This window comes from Lithobates pipiens, unplaced genomic scaffold, assembly GCF_037356315.1.
Source record: "Lithobates pipiens isolate NorthernLeopardFrog02 unplaced genomic scaffold, aLitPip1_a1.2 Scaffold_23, whole genome shotgun sequence".
Classification (NCBI taxonomy): domain Eukaryota; kingdom Metazoa; phylum Chordata; class Amphibia; order Anura; family Ranidae; genus Lithobates; species Lithobates pipiens.
Window position 1 is genome coordinate 43321084 of NW_027507785.1, and position 16369 is coordinate 43337452.

Here is a 16369-nt window from a genome sequence, read left to right on the forward strand (position 1 = left end):
CTATCAGTGTAACCGATCAGTGCCCATTACTGCCACCCATCAGTGCCCATCACTGCCACTTATTGGTGCCCATCAGTGCTGCCTCAGCATAAATCAATGACTGACAAAAATTTAAATTTTATAACAAAATACAAAAAAAAAAAAAAAATTTTAACAAAAAAAATCAAAAAATTGCACAGGTGATCAAATACCACAAAAAGAAAGCTCTATTTGGCAGAAAAAAATGCTAAAAATTAAATTTGGGCACAGTGTTACATGACCGCGCAATTGTCATTCAAAGTGCATCAGCGCTGAAAGCTGAAAATTGGTCTGGATAGGAGGGGGGTTTAAGGGCCCAGTAAGCAAGTGGTTAAAGTTTATGTGTGTAAAGGCAGGTGCCCCAATACTTTTGACAATATAGTGTATGTGCTAATTATTCAGCTCTCCCAATCTTCTCTGCTGACAGGTAGAAGCATTGGTGACAAAAGAGACAAAACAAAACCTGCCTTTCTGCAAAAGAAGGATTTACTAACCCTTTATGGGCCGGTATCAACAAGCTCATGTTCTCTTCACACAGATTTTGCATTCCTATACAAGTGTGCAAATCCCACTTGCAGCAGGTCAATTGCAAGTCAGAAGGAGCTCAACTACTACTGTCATCAATACAAGCCACAAGTTAACTGACACAGGTGCAAATGCGGGCAGTAAAAGGGAGCGGGCGCCATCATATCACGCCCCCATCAGCGGGGCCCCATTGTAACAGCATTGCCCGCAACCCATTTTCCTACATGACTGGCTCAGTGCCTACAGTTGCCTAATAGGAAGGCAGTCCCGGGTGTAACATGAAGATATGATTGTATACATACTCCATGTATTTTATCAGTGAAGAATGTTGAAGTTTATACACAGTGTAAGGATAAAGTATGGAGGAGATGTAGCCTGTGAAGGAATGTCAAGGTTGGGGGGGTGTCTGATCGTGGACTGAATGACACAGAACGGTTGTAGATCTTTTGAATTTATTCTCAAATTTTATATCACAATTTCGCGATTTGAGTTTATTTCTACCTATCAGACTTCCCATCCTTCTGTTTTCCATGGATTTTCCAGTCTCGGGTTTTGATGAAAAATCGCCAAGCAGCTAAAGTATATCGCAAATTCCCTCTCTTCCTAGAGAATCGGCACACAGCTTCTTCTGACCTGATAAAGACTGTTTCTTTTACAGTGATTTTTTATTGAAGAAAAGTGCTGCCAGAGCCAATTTTGTGTGTATACCTGACAAGCTGATTGCTGGCCTAGCTACCGGATCGATTCCATCTAAAAGCCAAAAATCAGCGTGCCAGATATATACACATGTAAACTAAACTTTACCCAAACTACAGTTAGGTTTGGGTATTATTTGTCTAAATTTGACTTCTGTACCAGTCTGACTGGACTGTGAGATGTTCAGCCTGGCCACAGGGGGCATTGTCTCGGGTGGCAGGCGTGGAACTATGGTCTGGTCAGGCATTTAAGTTACTCTCTTTCGGAGCCAGGTCAGTGGGAGTGGCACTCTTGCTGTGCCCTCTGGGCGAGGGTATTTAAGATAGAAACATCACGTGATTCGGGGTTCTGGTCCAGTATGTTGTGCTGATTACATGTTCCTGGTCCTCCTGACCAGCCCCCAGGAAGGCTGGGGTGTGGATCCACCCAACTTTAATGCCTCTGGGCTGGCTAGCCCAAGGCAAGGAAACTAAAGGAGGATTCTGAGGTGGTTGGGTGCCGTCTCAGTTCGGATGAGACCCATTATACTTCAAGCATTCCAGGGGAGGACTCTTTAGAAGAACACCACGCACGGCTTGGTTTTCTTAACAAGAGTCTGGAAGGGCTGAAGTTGCCGAAAGAATCCGGTCTTGTGGATATCGCCAAGCAGGCTGAAAGATCCAGGTATCCTACAAGTGTTCTACAGCTTGGTTTCCCTATGTGACAAAGACTTAAGCACCTTGTTGGCTGCTAGGCCTTGTGAGAGATGGACTGTCCAACCTGAGTGTTCATCCAGCTGTGAATGGCTATTCTCTGGATCCAGTCAAAGTAAGCATGTTCTTTAACATTCTTTAACGTTTTTGGACTTTGACATTGAGAGAACCTGAACTTTCCTTTCCAACCCTCTGATCCCAAGTTAAAACACTGTTCAATGGTTTAAGTTTGCAAATAAAATCCATTCAAGTGGATCTATTGTCAGTCTCAAGTTACTGGGTCATCTACCACGGGACATCCCCTAGACGTGTAAGGAGAAAGGAAGGTAACGGTAAGCCCAAAAATAACCAGCAGCTCCTTCGGGGGTTAGTGCTACACACACAATCCCAATTTCTGTAGCGACCAGAAGTGTTTGTAAAACCCCCCGCTGTCAGGCCCGTACGATGTATGGACCTGGTGGAAAAATGTTTAAAGCCATCTTTGTCTGTCTGTGACCCAATTGAGAAGATTATTATCTTATACTTCCTTTTACACCAGATCGGGGAAGTGGTTGTCACTAGGATTGGAATGCACAGACAGCCAATAAAACATTATCAAATAAATTATGACCTTTCCGCACCCTACTAAACCTGGTAGAAAGTGAGAGTGATCTCTGCTAATGCAATGTGCTGATGCTGAGTGAGCACAGTCTGTGCTTGAATTGCTTCCTCCCTGGCCACAGTCACAGGAGCTGGACAGCTCTGAATCTGGAAGTGCTCACAGCTGACCACTTCTGGGTTCATACTACCTAGGGTAGATCAGTGTATGGATGTTTGCTGATCTCCCATTGCTCTTGATTCTGACACCCAGCATGGAAGTCCCGGACGTGCAGGAGGTAATGATAATCCCATAACTCATGGCGGGAAGGCAAACAGAGGGGTGGGGGGCACCTTACACTATATGTAGAAGCAATTGGGGCCGGTAAAACTGATGAGCTGTAATGGATTTCAAAGTGTCACCAAAGGAGAATGATACTGTAGTTTTCACCATTTCATGCACATGCAATTTTGAGACTTAATATGTTTGGCATCTGTTTACTCAACACAGCCTCTACTTTTACATGTTAACAACAACATGGGTATTATGTTGTGTATGTGTGCACTAAAATTGATTTGAGTGTATTTTTTACTACAAATATAGATTCAATAAACAAAAGAGCAAATATTGTATGACAAAATTGCAACAACCACCATTTTATTCTGCAGGATCCCTTCTTTAAAATAATTTGGGATTTTAGGTGCATTTTTGTGTAAAAAAACAAAAAACAATCAGCATTTTTGTATGTGTGCAAAACACACTACATGCAAGATGTATGGGGGGGGGGGGGGGGGCTGGTATTCTTTCTAGTTGCCTGGCTGCATCTGGGTTCAGTGCTTTTATATTATGGAGCAGCAACAAGCATGTTGTAAATGAATGTGAGAATTCCTAATCACTGTACTTACAATTTACCAGGTCAGTGACTGAAGCCAAATCATGAGCATAAAAGCCAGGCAAGTAGCATTCTCAAATGAGAAATTACTGTAGCAATGGCAACTGTGATGGACCAACTGGCACCCCACTTGGGTGCCTCCACCAAGATACAGCTTCCCCCACTCTGGAACCAGGAACCAGGTATTATAGCTGAGAATTGCACCCAAGAACTAGATGACACTAGCTTAGGTGCAAACAGGAACTGAATTTATTGTAAACTCACACAGAATATATATAGCATACAAAATCAAATAAGAGCTTGATCAAATTATCCTAAACAATGCAAACTGTAAACAGTTATATCTTCCGTACATCTCATGAACAGCTAACATAAACATAAACACAGCCCTCAAAATGCGAGCGTGGAGCCTCATTGTGGTTGGGGGCACCGGCACCAGATCAGATGTGCGGCTTTCCTCCACCTGGCCCAGCAGGCATGGCAAGTCTGTCCCTTCCATAAGATCACAGAACCCCCCTGCCCACCCTTCCCTCCCCTACCTTATTTACACAAGTTGGAAAGCATGATGAGTTCGGACAAAGGACGGGACTTTTTAACTTAAGAAGCAGGTGAGTGGTAAGTAGACAGCAAGGCAGTCCCAGCAATCATTCAATTGCCTTACACATGAAAAGTCCCACCCTTTGTTCAGACCTGCCATGCTTCCCGTCTTGTGTAAATAAGGTAGAGGGGGGAAGGGGGGAGTACAGCTGTGATCTGTGATTGAGGGGTCTGTGTGATGAGGGGGGAGGGTGGTCTGGGGTGAGGGGGGGATCTGTGACGGAGAAGGGTCTGTGATAGGGGGGATCTGTGATGGGATGGTCTGTGATGGAGAGGCATCTGTGATATGGGGGGGAGGGTTCTGTGATGGAGAGGGGAGTCTGTAATGGAGAGGGGTCTGTGATAGGGGGAGATGTGATGGGATGGTTTGTGATGAGGGAAGTCTGTGTTGGGATGGTCTGTAAAAGGGGGGGCTCGGATGGGGTGGTGTATGATGAGTCAGGCTGTGATGGGTGGCTGTGATGGATTTGTCTGTGATGAGGGGGGTCTCTGATGGGGGGGGTCTGTAATGGGGCAGGTAAAGGGGGGGGGGGGGGGTACTGTGAAGGGGGACTGGGGGCACTGATGTAAAGGGGGGGGGGTCTGGGATATGAAGGGGGGGTCTGAGAACACCAATGTAAGGGCTTGTTCACACTTGTGCAGTGCAACATTTAACACTGTGTTTTCATGAGATAATTTATAAGAGTGTGTTTAGGGGCGGAATTAGAGGTGGAGCAGGGTAGGGGTTGGGTGGGGCAACTGGTGGCGGGTAAATCTTAAGGGCTAGATAGGTCAGGCCCAGCTCAGGACTTGAAATTTTGAGCCCTGATAAACACAATCATCCCACAATGGTTCGGTAACAAGGTAAAGTGGACACAATGCTAGTCACAGCTTTAAAGAGGAGCTGCACAAAAAAAAAAAATATTAAAAGCCAACAGCTACTAATATTGCAGCTGCTGACTTTTAATAATATCACACTTACCTGTCCCAGGTTCCAGCGATGTCGGCGGCAGATGACGAGCGATCGCTCGTCTCGCTGCAGCCACCGCTGCCATCCTCTGTCAGGGAATCGGGAAGTGAAGCAAGAGGGCTTCACTGCCCGGTTCCCTACTGCGCATGCGCGAGTCGCGCTGCGCTGGTTCCCCGCTGTGTCTCTGGGAACTGTGTGTTTCCCAGAACACAACGGGGGGGGGCGGAGCCATGCGGCGGTGGGCGGAGCCATGCGGCGGTCTGGCCGGAAGTGGGTGCAGTTACCTGGATTATCCAGGTAACTGCACCCCCTCCCCCCCGAAAGGTGCCGATTGTGGCACCGGAGGGGGGGGGATAATACTAGCGGAACTTCCCCTTTAGGGTGAAGAACCGCTTTAAGATGATTAGCAGACAGAAACAATAGGTGACTCAATTAACAATGGGGACTAACACCTAGGAGGAACAGAATAGGGGAATTATACCATGAGAGAAAGACACCCAATAAACAGAGTCTGAGTCTTGGGGGGAGGTTAAAGCAGCCAATGCTGATTTGGGCACAGAGGTCCCAAATTTGTATCCGGGTCCTCCAGTTCTCAGAGTCTGTGTGTTTTGGGGAGACATGGACCCAAATCGGAAGCAAAACCACTCCAAAGGTCCCTCAGGCACACGCATCCCAAAGAATAGAGCCCCCTCAAATGCCACGGCCCATAGTCAGTAAGCAAGAGGCTACCCGCAGTCCCCTCCAAAAGCCCCTGTCCTGGTTAGGTCTGTCACAGCAACCAACCCAATTCTCTCTTAACAGGTGTACTTTAACCCCTTCCCGCTGAGGAAGGGGCAGAATTAGGAGACAATCAGGTTCTTCTGCATGCACATATGTTGTAGGGGAGAATGAGCAGAGTTGATGACCCATCAATTCATTGCTGCCTCTTCATAGTCCAATCAGTAGGCTGTGGGTGGGGAGGTGACACTTATTATTTTTTATAACAGAGTGCCGTGTCGCCCTCCTGGCTGTGCTGTCTGGACGAGGTCTATGAATCACAAACATGGCTGGGCAGAATTACAAATGCTTTAGCAGATAAGACACAGATAAGTTCACATTGGTTTATGTTGTTTTTTTTTTTGCCTGGATCTGTATTATAGGCTTGCTGCAGGCAGGGTAATGAGGACTCCATAAAAGGTAACAGAGGCCATGAGGGTTCCATTCCCGCGCCCTGACGCTTGTTTGGTTTATAATAGTAGAAATATGAAGTCATGCGGCATAACTCTGCCAGGGAATGCACGGAGAGAAGGAAGCAGCTTAATCTATCCGCCACATCCCATAAACAATTCCATCTCTTCCCTTCCTCACTTGCTTGGCATCTTGCCTCCGCCATTAACCTTTAAAATCTCACTTCACCTAAAATGAAATTTTGTTTTGGACAAATCACCAGCACAAAGCTTTGCGGCGATTCACAAAATTGTAGAACATTCTGAAACAATGTAAAAATCTATTTTTCATTTTACATTCATGCGAGTAGACCACAGGCGAAGATCCACGCCTTCAATATAGTGGACTCTTTAACAGAAGGCTGCATGGCGCACTTCAGACCCCATTCACACCTGAGCGTTTTGTAGCTTGACGCCTGAAGCTACAAAACGCTGGAGGGGAAAAAATCCATTATTCTCAATGGAGATGGTTCACATCTCCACTCCAAGTCGCCTGAAGCCAAACGCCTGAAGCTCAAACAAGTTCCGGACCCTTTTTTCGCGCTAATCGGGCTGATTTGGGCGTTTTTCTTCTTTTAACATTGGTGACCTTTTGCCCTGCACAAATTCGCAGCAAATCGTGGTAAAAAACGCGGTAAACGCCGCGAATCGCTGTAAAAAACGCTGCAAAAAACGCTTGAAAACGCTACGCTCAGGTGTGAATGCAGCCTCACTGCCAATACGTATTGCAACTGGCTGAACATAGACTAAACATAGTCTGGCTGAACATAGACTAAAGCCGACCATCACTACTATATTTTCATGTGAATGTTTGCATGAAGATCATTCGCCAGAGCATTTGACAACAATACAAATTTCTTCTAAAAGTCCTGAAAAATGTAATTTCGGGATGAATATAAGGGAATGTAATTGCACATTGCAATCACGTTCACAGTAAGCCCTTGTACACACGGTCGGAGATTCCGACAACCAAATTCGTCGGATTTTGTCCGTCAGATTCTGTCCATCGGATCTTGTCCGAAACTGTTGCATACACACGGTCGGACAAACTTGTTGGAAAATCCGATCGTTCGGAACGTGATGACGTAATTTCGTTACGATGGGACTACGTTCAGGCTAGTAGCCAATAGCTTTGATGTAGGAATTTGATCTGAGCATGCGTGGCACTTTGTCCGATCGGAATTCTCTACACATGATCAGAGTATGTCTGATCGGAGCATTTTGACGGAAAATATTTCCGGCAAGTTGGAAAATTTGGTCCTACGGATATTCTGACGGAAACAGTCCGATGCAGACCACACACAGTCGGATTATCCGACAAATCGCTCCGATCGGACACATTCCGTCGGAATCTCCCATCGTGTGTACAAGGGCTTAGACTTTTGACTTTCCTTATCACTGCGGTCAAAAACAATCGCTGATCTGACAACACCAACCATTAGAAAATTTAACAAACCTTTTGAAAATGACCATTATCAAATAAAACTCTACTGAAGTATGGCTAGCTTAACCACTTGAGCGCCAGAAGATTTTACCCCCTTCGTCACAGGGCTTTTTTTTGCTATTGAGCAATACACTACTTTAATTGGTAATTGCGCAGTCATACAATGCTGCATCCAAATGAAACACAAATAGAGCTTTCTTTTAGTGGTATTTGATCACCGCTGGCTTTTTTACATTTTTTTAAAATTATATAAACAGGATAACACAGAAAATTTGGAAAAAATATATATACCGTATTTATCGGCGTATAACACGTGCCGGCGTATAACACGTGCCGGCGTATAACACGCACCCCAAGTTTAGGAGGGAATTTTAAGGAAAAAACTTTTAGGAGGGAAGTTTAAGGGAAAAAAAAAAACTTACATTTATATGCCCATCAGTGTCATCTGCAGCCTTGTCCACCATTGCAGCCTTATGCAGCCTTGTCCACCATTGCAGCCTTATGCAGCCTTGTCCACCATTGCAGCCTTATGCAGTCTTGTCCCCCATTGCAGCCGTGTCTATTTTATTTTTAAAAAATGCAGCCGCCGAGATACAGAGCCGGATGTGTATCTCGGCGGCGTGCGGTAGTTCTCGGCAGGCCTCTGGCTGCCTTCCGCTCTTCTCGGGCAGCTTTCGGCCGCCTTCATCCGTTCTCGGAAGCTTTCGTTTGCCGAGAAGAGCCGAAGGCAGGCGAAAGCCTTCCGAGAACGTCCGAAAGCTGCCGAGAAGAGCCGAAGGCGGCCAAAAGTCGCCTTGAAGAGCCGAAGGCGGCTGAAAGACGCTCAGAGGCTCAGAATTTCGGGGGATCGGCGTATAACACGCACCCACGATTTTCCCCTGCTTTTAAGGGGAAAAAAGTGCGTGTTGTACGCCGATAAATACGGTATATATTTTTTACTTTTTGCTATAAAATATATCCAATAAAATGTAAAAAGAAAATCAAATTTCTTCATAAATTTAGGCCGAAATTTATTTTGCTACATGTCTTTAGTAAAAAAATATCCCAATAAGTGAATATTGTTTAGTTTGCATGAAAATGATCGCATCTACAAACTATGGTGTATATATACTGGAATTTATTTATTTGTTTATTTTTTACTGGTAATGGCGGTGATAGGTGACTTATAATAGGACTGTGATAGTGCGGAGGGCAATCTGGAACTTACTGATGCTGGGGAGGAACTGACTACCTGACATCGACATCACCAGTCTCCCTTTATTGGAGACTGAAATGATGAGGTTGGCCTGTCTAGTATCTCCAGCCTGTAAAGACTTTTAAAGCGTGACCGATGGACAATTTTAGGTAGTGTATGTAGTTCAGGGGCGAAACTACAGGGGTCACAGGGATCGCAATTACGACCTAGCCTTATGCTCCAGGGAGCTTGTGTGGCTCCACTGTACACCTAGATAGGATGAGCCACGGGGGTGGCATAAAGGGGAAACAATCCTCTTAATTTTCCTCCTGCAGCTGCTGAAAGCCTGCTTCTCATCGTCTCCCTTTCACAGGCATTTAGTTTACTATGTTTTCATTTGTGAATGAATGGTAGGCAATGTATAGAATAGAATGTATAGAGTTATTCCTGTCCATTCATTCTGTGCAGCTTATGCCGCAGAGATGGAGATTGAGGGCTGTATCCTCAATCATCTTTTTCTGTCTCAAATATGAAACATCAGAGGTCTGTTTACACCCCTGATATTTCACCAAAGCCCCCCCCCCCCCCCAACAGGGCTCCTAAAAAAAAATAGAAAAAAAATAAATTGTAAAAAAAATAAAAAAAATAACAAACATAAAAAACTACTGATACCAATGGCGGAACTACCAGGGTCACAAAGGCCGCACTTCTGACCAGGCCCTGGTATCCCGCCACTGTAATAGAGCCCCAAGATGGCAGGAAGGGGGCCCACTGCAGAACTTGTGAAAAGATCCTGCTGTGGGATCGTGATAGGTCCCCGCAATGTAAGTAAAGGTCCCCAGCCTTGGAGGGAAGGGCTCTGGCCAGAGGTCAGGAGGGCCTCCATGGTTTCTTGCACTGAGGCCCTGAAGGTTCTAGTTAAGCCTCCGCTGTAGTTTGTCGCCTTTTAACGGGTGTGCACAATTTGAAATCTTGACATGTTTGTTATCTACTTGAAGCAACATCATCTTTTATATTTTAACAAAAAAATTGGATATTCTATTGTGTTTGTGTGCATTAAAACAACGTTTTTGTGTTTTTCCCTGAAAACTTGCATTTGAGAAACAAGGCCCCTGCCTTCAGAAAATATATATTTGGTGGTTCAAAGTAATTTTCTAGTACAAATGCTGATTTTAACATTTGTATGAACAATGATAAAACTTCCTCGGACAGCAAGTAGACCAAACAGTAATTCATTCAGTAATAGAAATTCTTAGTCGGGGTTTACATACAATTGAAAGATGTTTTGCCATTGACCTGTCCCAGTACCTACATATTAAAAGCAGGTATGAATCTACTATACATATTGCTAAAACACTTGAAATGTATGTAGATGACTTAAAGAACATTGTTTTTTTTGTTTTTGTTTTTTTCTCCACAATTGGAGAAAATCACTGATGGCCTTCTTACCATTGTTTTCTTTTTGAAGGGCAGACAACATCATGAAGGCCACACAGCCAGAAAGAACGACCCTATTCAAGAAGGAGTCCAATGGCTCTGTCTTTCGGACGCCCTCTCTCATCTACATCAAAGAAGAGAACACATTTTTGGCCTTTGCCGAGAAACATAGGGGTGAGGATGAAGCCATGGCCGATTTCCTGGTGATGAGAAGAGGAATCTACAAGACGGGATATGTCACGGTAGGTTCACAGAAGTTAAGTTTTAACTGCCTATATACAGTGGCAGGGCGGCCCGGCTGCGCAAAATCATGTACATGTACGTCATTTTGTGCACGCGGTGAAGGGGGCGCGTGCGCACAGCCGATTGGACACAGTGGGAGCCATTCAGCGGATCCAGTGGCTGTGATGGCCGCCACGACCTGCCGATCGCTCAGTGCAGAGACAGAGCAGCGGTCTGCCTATGTAAACAAGGCAAACCACTGATCTGTGAGGGAGCAAAAGAGAGCTCTTGTGTTTCAGCTAAGCTGAAACATGAATCTCTCTTTTCCTCCAGTGGATCCATCCCCCCACACCGCTAGTAAGCACCTCCCAGGGACATGCTTAACCCTTTGATCGCTCGTAGTGTTAACCCCTTCCCTACCACCATCATTTATACTGTGACAGTGCTTTTTTATTATCACTGATCACTGTATTGGTGTCACTGGTCCCCAAAAAGTGTCACTTTGTGCCCAATTTGTCTGCTGCAATGTTGCAGTCCCGCTAAAAGTCGCTGTTTGCCGCCATTACTAGTAAACAAAATATGAATTCCAGAAATCTATCCCATAGTTTGTAAACACTATAATTTTTGCACAAACCAATCAAAATACATTTATTAGGATTTTTTTTTTTACCAAAAATATGTAGCAGAATACACATTGGCCTGAACTGATGGAGAAATTCAATTTTTTTTTTTTATTATTGGGAATGTTTTATAGCAGAAAGTAAAAAATATTCTTATTTTTTTCATAATTTTTGGTCTTCTTTAGTTTATAGCGCAAAAAATAAAAGCCGCATAGGTGATCAAATACCACCAAAAGAAAGCTCTATTTGTGGGGAAAAAAAGGACATACTTTTTTTGGGGTACAATGACGCACGGCCGCACAATTGTCAGTTAAAGCAACGCAGTGCCATATCGCAAAAAATGGCCTGGTCATGAAGGGGGGGTAAACCTTCCAGGGCTGAAGTGGTTAAAGAGAGTATGCAGACATCACTTTCCAAATGTTTTGTCATCAACTTCTGGTGGCAAACTAGCCATTACATACAATGTAGCTCCATGCAGCAGCGTCTCCACTTATTTACACAGCCTGTGCAATCAGGGGACCACAACTCTCAAATTTCTGAGATGGGGGGGGGGGGGGGGAGGAACACCTTTTAGTACAGTGTATGTAGATAAAGGTCACAGCCCTTCAGCACCCTCAGTTACACAGACATAAAGAGTTAGTCCCCAAAAATACTTGGTTAAACCCATGAATATTTTTTTTTTTCACCACTCATGGCTTTTATAGAGGTTTATACAGATTTAAAATATCAAATGCAATCATTTTTAGAAGGTTTATTGTAGTAGAACACTTTTGGTAGTTAAAAGGAAAAGTTCACTTTAAAAAAAAAAAATGTTGGAGCCTGTAAGGCATTGCACCAGCGGTCAGCAGATCGCTGGTGCCATGCAGGTCTGCTTCAGATCTGGCAGAGTAGCTGTGTGACTGTACATCCCGGAAGGGCAAGCAGATACAATCTGACAGGAAGAGAGAATGAACTACCAAGGCTCTCATTTAGTTGAAAACTTCAAGCCGACAGCAGCAAAGGACCGGACCTAGTAGTTTTCCATTCACAGGACACTCTGAATGAGTGACGCGGTCGGGCAAGCGGGTGAGTGGGCAGACCCCCGCACTGGCCCATTTTTTTTTAAATTGTGACAGCTGGGGGGGGCGTCCCTGTTAACTGTCACCATTTAAAAAAAAAAAATGCGCCCATAGCGGGAGAATAAGGGAGGTGTGGGAGCCGGTCCGTTCATAACATGTTAAATGTTACACCCTGATATATCTGAATATAAGATTAATATGTAACATGTTGTGAAAGGTGAACTTATCCTTTAAACAGACCAGAAGAGGGACAGTTAAGGACTAGCAGGGACAGAGGGATTTTGCCTCAAAAGACAGACGTTGGGAACTACAGCATAAGGAACCCTTTGGTGTGGGTCTCAAAAAAAATTATATATATATATATATATATATATATATATATATATATATATATATATATATATATATATATATACATATATATATATATAATATTTTTATTTTATTTTTTTCACAATTGTAGCAGTGTTGATAAAGTCCTGTATGCATTGAAACTACTGTTTGGGGCTACTGCCCCAATCACTGTTTAGCTTCATTAAACTATCTTTACATTGTTTTATTTTTCTTGCTCCTAGTGGGAAGGTACCCAAACTCTGCATGATCTCTGCCTGAAAAGTCACCGTATGATGAACCCTTGTCCTGTCTACGATGAGACAAACAAAGTTCTGTTCTTATTCTTCAACTCCATACCCAATGGTATGACAGAGAAGCGCATGAGGAAGTGGGGAAACTCCTGCAAACTCTGCTATGCCATCAGCAAGGACTGTGGGAAAACATGGAGCTCAGTGACCAATATAACAGAGGTGCTGAATGACATAGACAACATGGCCACCTTCTTCCTGTCTCCTGGCCACGGCATCCAGACAGATTCAGGAATTATGGTAGTCCCTGCTTACGTGTATGTCGCAAAATGCTGGTGTATTCAGTACTGTTGCACAAAATCCCACTCGTTTTACCTTTACAGTAAGGATGGGGGCAACAGGTGGAATGTGTCTGAAAAAATCGACAAGTTTGAGTGTGCCGAATGTCAGATGGCAGAAATAGTCTGTGATGGTAAACAGAAGATGCTCTACTGCAATGCACAAACTCCATCCAAGTACAGAGTGGAGGCATTGACACTGAATGCTGGTGGTGAATTTAAAATGGCTGACAAAAGTCGAAAGCTGAAAGACACCGGAGACGGAGGATGCTCCGGGAGCATTGTAAGCTTCCCAGGGATTGGCCAACCAGATGAGGAAGAAGGTTACTGGCTTCTGTTTTCTCATCCTGCCAAGAAAGACCGCAGGGATCTTGGCATCTTCTTAAATAAATCTCCTCTGACATCAGAAGCTTGGTCCAAGCCATGGGTGATTCACGATGGACCAGCAGCTTATTCTGATCTTGCCAAGTGCCATGAGGCCAACACCTTCGCCATCTTATTTGAGAGCGGGACTGTGAATGCTTACGAGGAGATCAATTTTTGTCTTTTCACTGTGGAGGATGTTTTGGAGAACATCAATAAGAAGAAAAGCTTCTTCTCCAGATTTAAGAAATAACTGGAATGATATAAAACATCTTGTTTTACCCACACTGGTCTTGTAAATTTTGGAAACAATATGTTTTGGACCCATGTTTTATCAAAAGATTCCTCAAGTATTCCTCTTCATGGGCCTTCATGTATTATATTGGTGGTCAACCTTTTTAAAGACATGATACCAAATATCCACGTGAGGGAAAAATCCTAACTTTCCTATTAAAAATGGCTTATTTGATGAATAAACTGAATGCTGCTGGACACCCCAAAATGTAATTTTGTGTTCTCCACTCATATATTGATTGAAAGCAGAGTAGATGTTAAAATTACCAACGAGGACAGCTGGATGACTGCATAAATCCATAATTTAGTGCAACTTGTGATTTTCTTTTTGGCATGAAATGAATACTACTGCTGTCGTACAGCTATTATCCGACTACCAGCTCCTGATCTACACCAGTTGCAAAATGCACACATACAAGTAATGAGTAGTGAAATATCCCCTTATAATCCCCTTATAATTCACTTATAATGGATCATGTGATCTCCCATCAACTTGATTTAGTAAGGATTCTCATTCTAAGAAATGGCCTGAAAATACTACTGTATCAAAGGTCAAACAGATGTGAGAGGAACTTAAATGGAAACCTAAAAAATTTAATACATGCTTGTATGTACATGTGACGTAAGGAAACCATTAAACAGGGTGTGTAGGTGGAGCAGCAAAATGTATTTGAACGCTTTAAAATAAAGATAGGTAAGGCCACAGCCGGGACACAAGGCTTAGTTCTATTATCATCTGGTCCATTTCCCCTATGGAGATAGGTGCGTTCAGAGAAGTTAAATCAGAACGGGATAATTTAAGAAGTGCACTTTGTTATAGATAGTCCCAAATGCGGGGTGTGAGATTAGGGTCTGTGTTATCATAAGGTGCTTCAGCTGGGTATAATATTCTTGAAAAATAGCAGCTATCTTAGCAGGGTCAGAATGATCAACACCCTGGCCATCCTTAATGGCCTTGGAAGCACAGTCCACTCATAGCATGCGAGCTAACATGGTATGAGCTTTTTGCCCTTCTCATAGAATTTCTGGTGAAGTCTAAACATTGATTTTTCCACCGATGTCAAATCAAGCTGCTGAAGTTGGGCTCTAACTAATATGGGTAATAGGACGAAGATTGGTAAGAGAGGGAGTTTGTGCCATCGTAGCTTCCAAATGTCTAAGATTACGTGTGTAAAGGTGTATTACATTCTTGAAAAAAAGTAAGAAAATTAATCTAGCTTGCCAGTGTTTAATTCACTAGGTGTCTACATGCAATCACAGAAGTGAGGGCTGCCATACTGATTGTTCAAGGTTTATGTGTATGACTTGGCTCTGCATTGTGGACAGATTGAAGACTGTAACTATGCCTTCAGTTGGCTGTAAAGGTGGATTCACATGGCATTAAAATTAGATGGTCTGAACTCTTTACAAACACCAAGTGCAACTGTGCCAGTGTAGCCAAATTCACCTACTCAATAGATGAGGGTTGAGCATTTGAGTAGCAGAGAACTGGGCTGTAGGTAAAAGCTGGGCTGTCAAGACACAATAAAAGTCAACAGAGCCAATTGCCCCAATCTAGCTTCATTTATCTAGCAGTTGAAGGGCATTTGGTAAAGTCCAAAAAGAATCATCAGGATGCATCAAAATGCACATGGACTCGTATTTCATATCTGAAGACCTGAGAAATGGCACAGCCTACTTTATGCACTGAACATCCCTATATATGTTGTTTGGTGCTGACTGTTTCATAGTGATTGGTCTTCCAGCTGTGGTGTCATGAGACCGACACCAACTGCCACATTCTTTATGGATGATGCTGTCCAGAATCTTGAAGACTTGATTGTTTGAATCACTGGTGATGGAGCCATGACGGAACAATATCTCATTGGTGCCATAGGAGGTGATCCAAGTCTTAGCGATTTGTCACCAGCAACTGAATCTCTAGTAGTCTTCATAGCCCTTAGTGAACTCTTGCCAACTACCTGCCAACTGCTATACTAAACATCCATTGAATGTCCATTCACTAAACATTTAGAGTTTGAAGCTTAATCAGACATCTAGGTATCTGTGGTGGAAGTTCCATTGTTACCCTCAGCAATGAACGAAAGCTGTTTGAATTATGAACTGGACAACATTTTTACATAATGTGATTTATATTACAGTATTTTCTGATTTGTAAATCAATTTTATACGGCTTCATACTAATTATTTCCAGAGCAGTGCTGGCAGTATAATCCTTGAAGGAGGATCTAATACTAATAAAAAGCATCTTCTTGTTTTTAAAAGATCAACTCTTAGAATAATTAAACACCACCAATTAACACTATCATCTTTTTTCCTTTACATTACAGTGGAAGTAAAGTCAATGACGAAAATCGCATATAAGGTTTATCTTAATGTAACTTCAAAAGTCATTTTAAATCTGCAGCTTGCATTTAAATAATACTAGGTGATCCTGCCATGGAAGTCCTCGTTCAGGTACTTCCTATGACAATGCTCCCAGTTCTTTCGGTCCCTGTCTCCCAGTTCACCTGCATAGTCACCTTTCACATGGGCTTCTGATGGAGGTAGTTGCTTCAACATATATTACACAGTTATGGTCCACTGTTGTCACCATCAGCAAACCTGCCTGAGAAATGTCATGCGGCCATCTTGGAGTGCATGTTAGTAAGTGGTTGGGGGAGATCAGCACTGAGATGCAACAAATG

The 16369-nt window shown here is 43.4% G+C and overlaps 1 protein-coding gene across 4 annotated transcripts in view; it reads left to right on the top strand.

Moving 5' to 3' along the window:
• LOC143927410 (sialidase-3-like) overlaps nt 1-15987 on the top strand; it is a 41080-nt gene extending 25093 nt beyond the window's left edge. For 2 of the 4 annotated variants that reach the window (XM_077451480.1, XM_077451478.1), the window contains exons 2-3: nt 10238-10448; nt 12682-15987. In XM_077451480.1, coding sequence (XP_077307606.1) covers nt 10251-10448; nt 12682-13641 — 1158 coding nt within the window. In that variant the 5' untranslated portion in view covers nt 10238-10250 and the 3' untranslated portion in view covers nt 13642-15987. The remainder of the gene's footprint in view (nt 1-10237; nt 10449-12681) is intronic. The other 2 variants (XM_077451481.1, XM_077451479.1) reach the window with 1 other exon arrangement.
• The last annotated feature ends 382 nt before the right edge of the window (nt 15988-16369 follow it).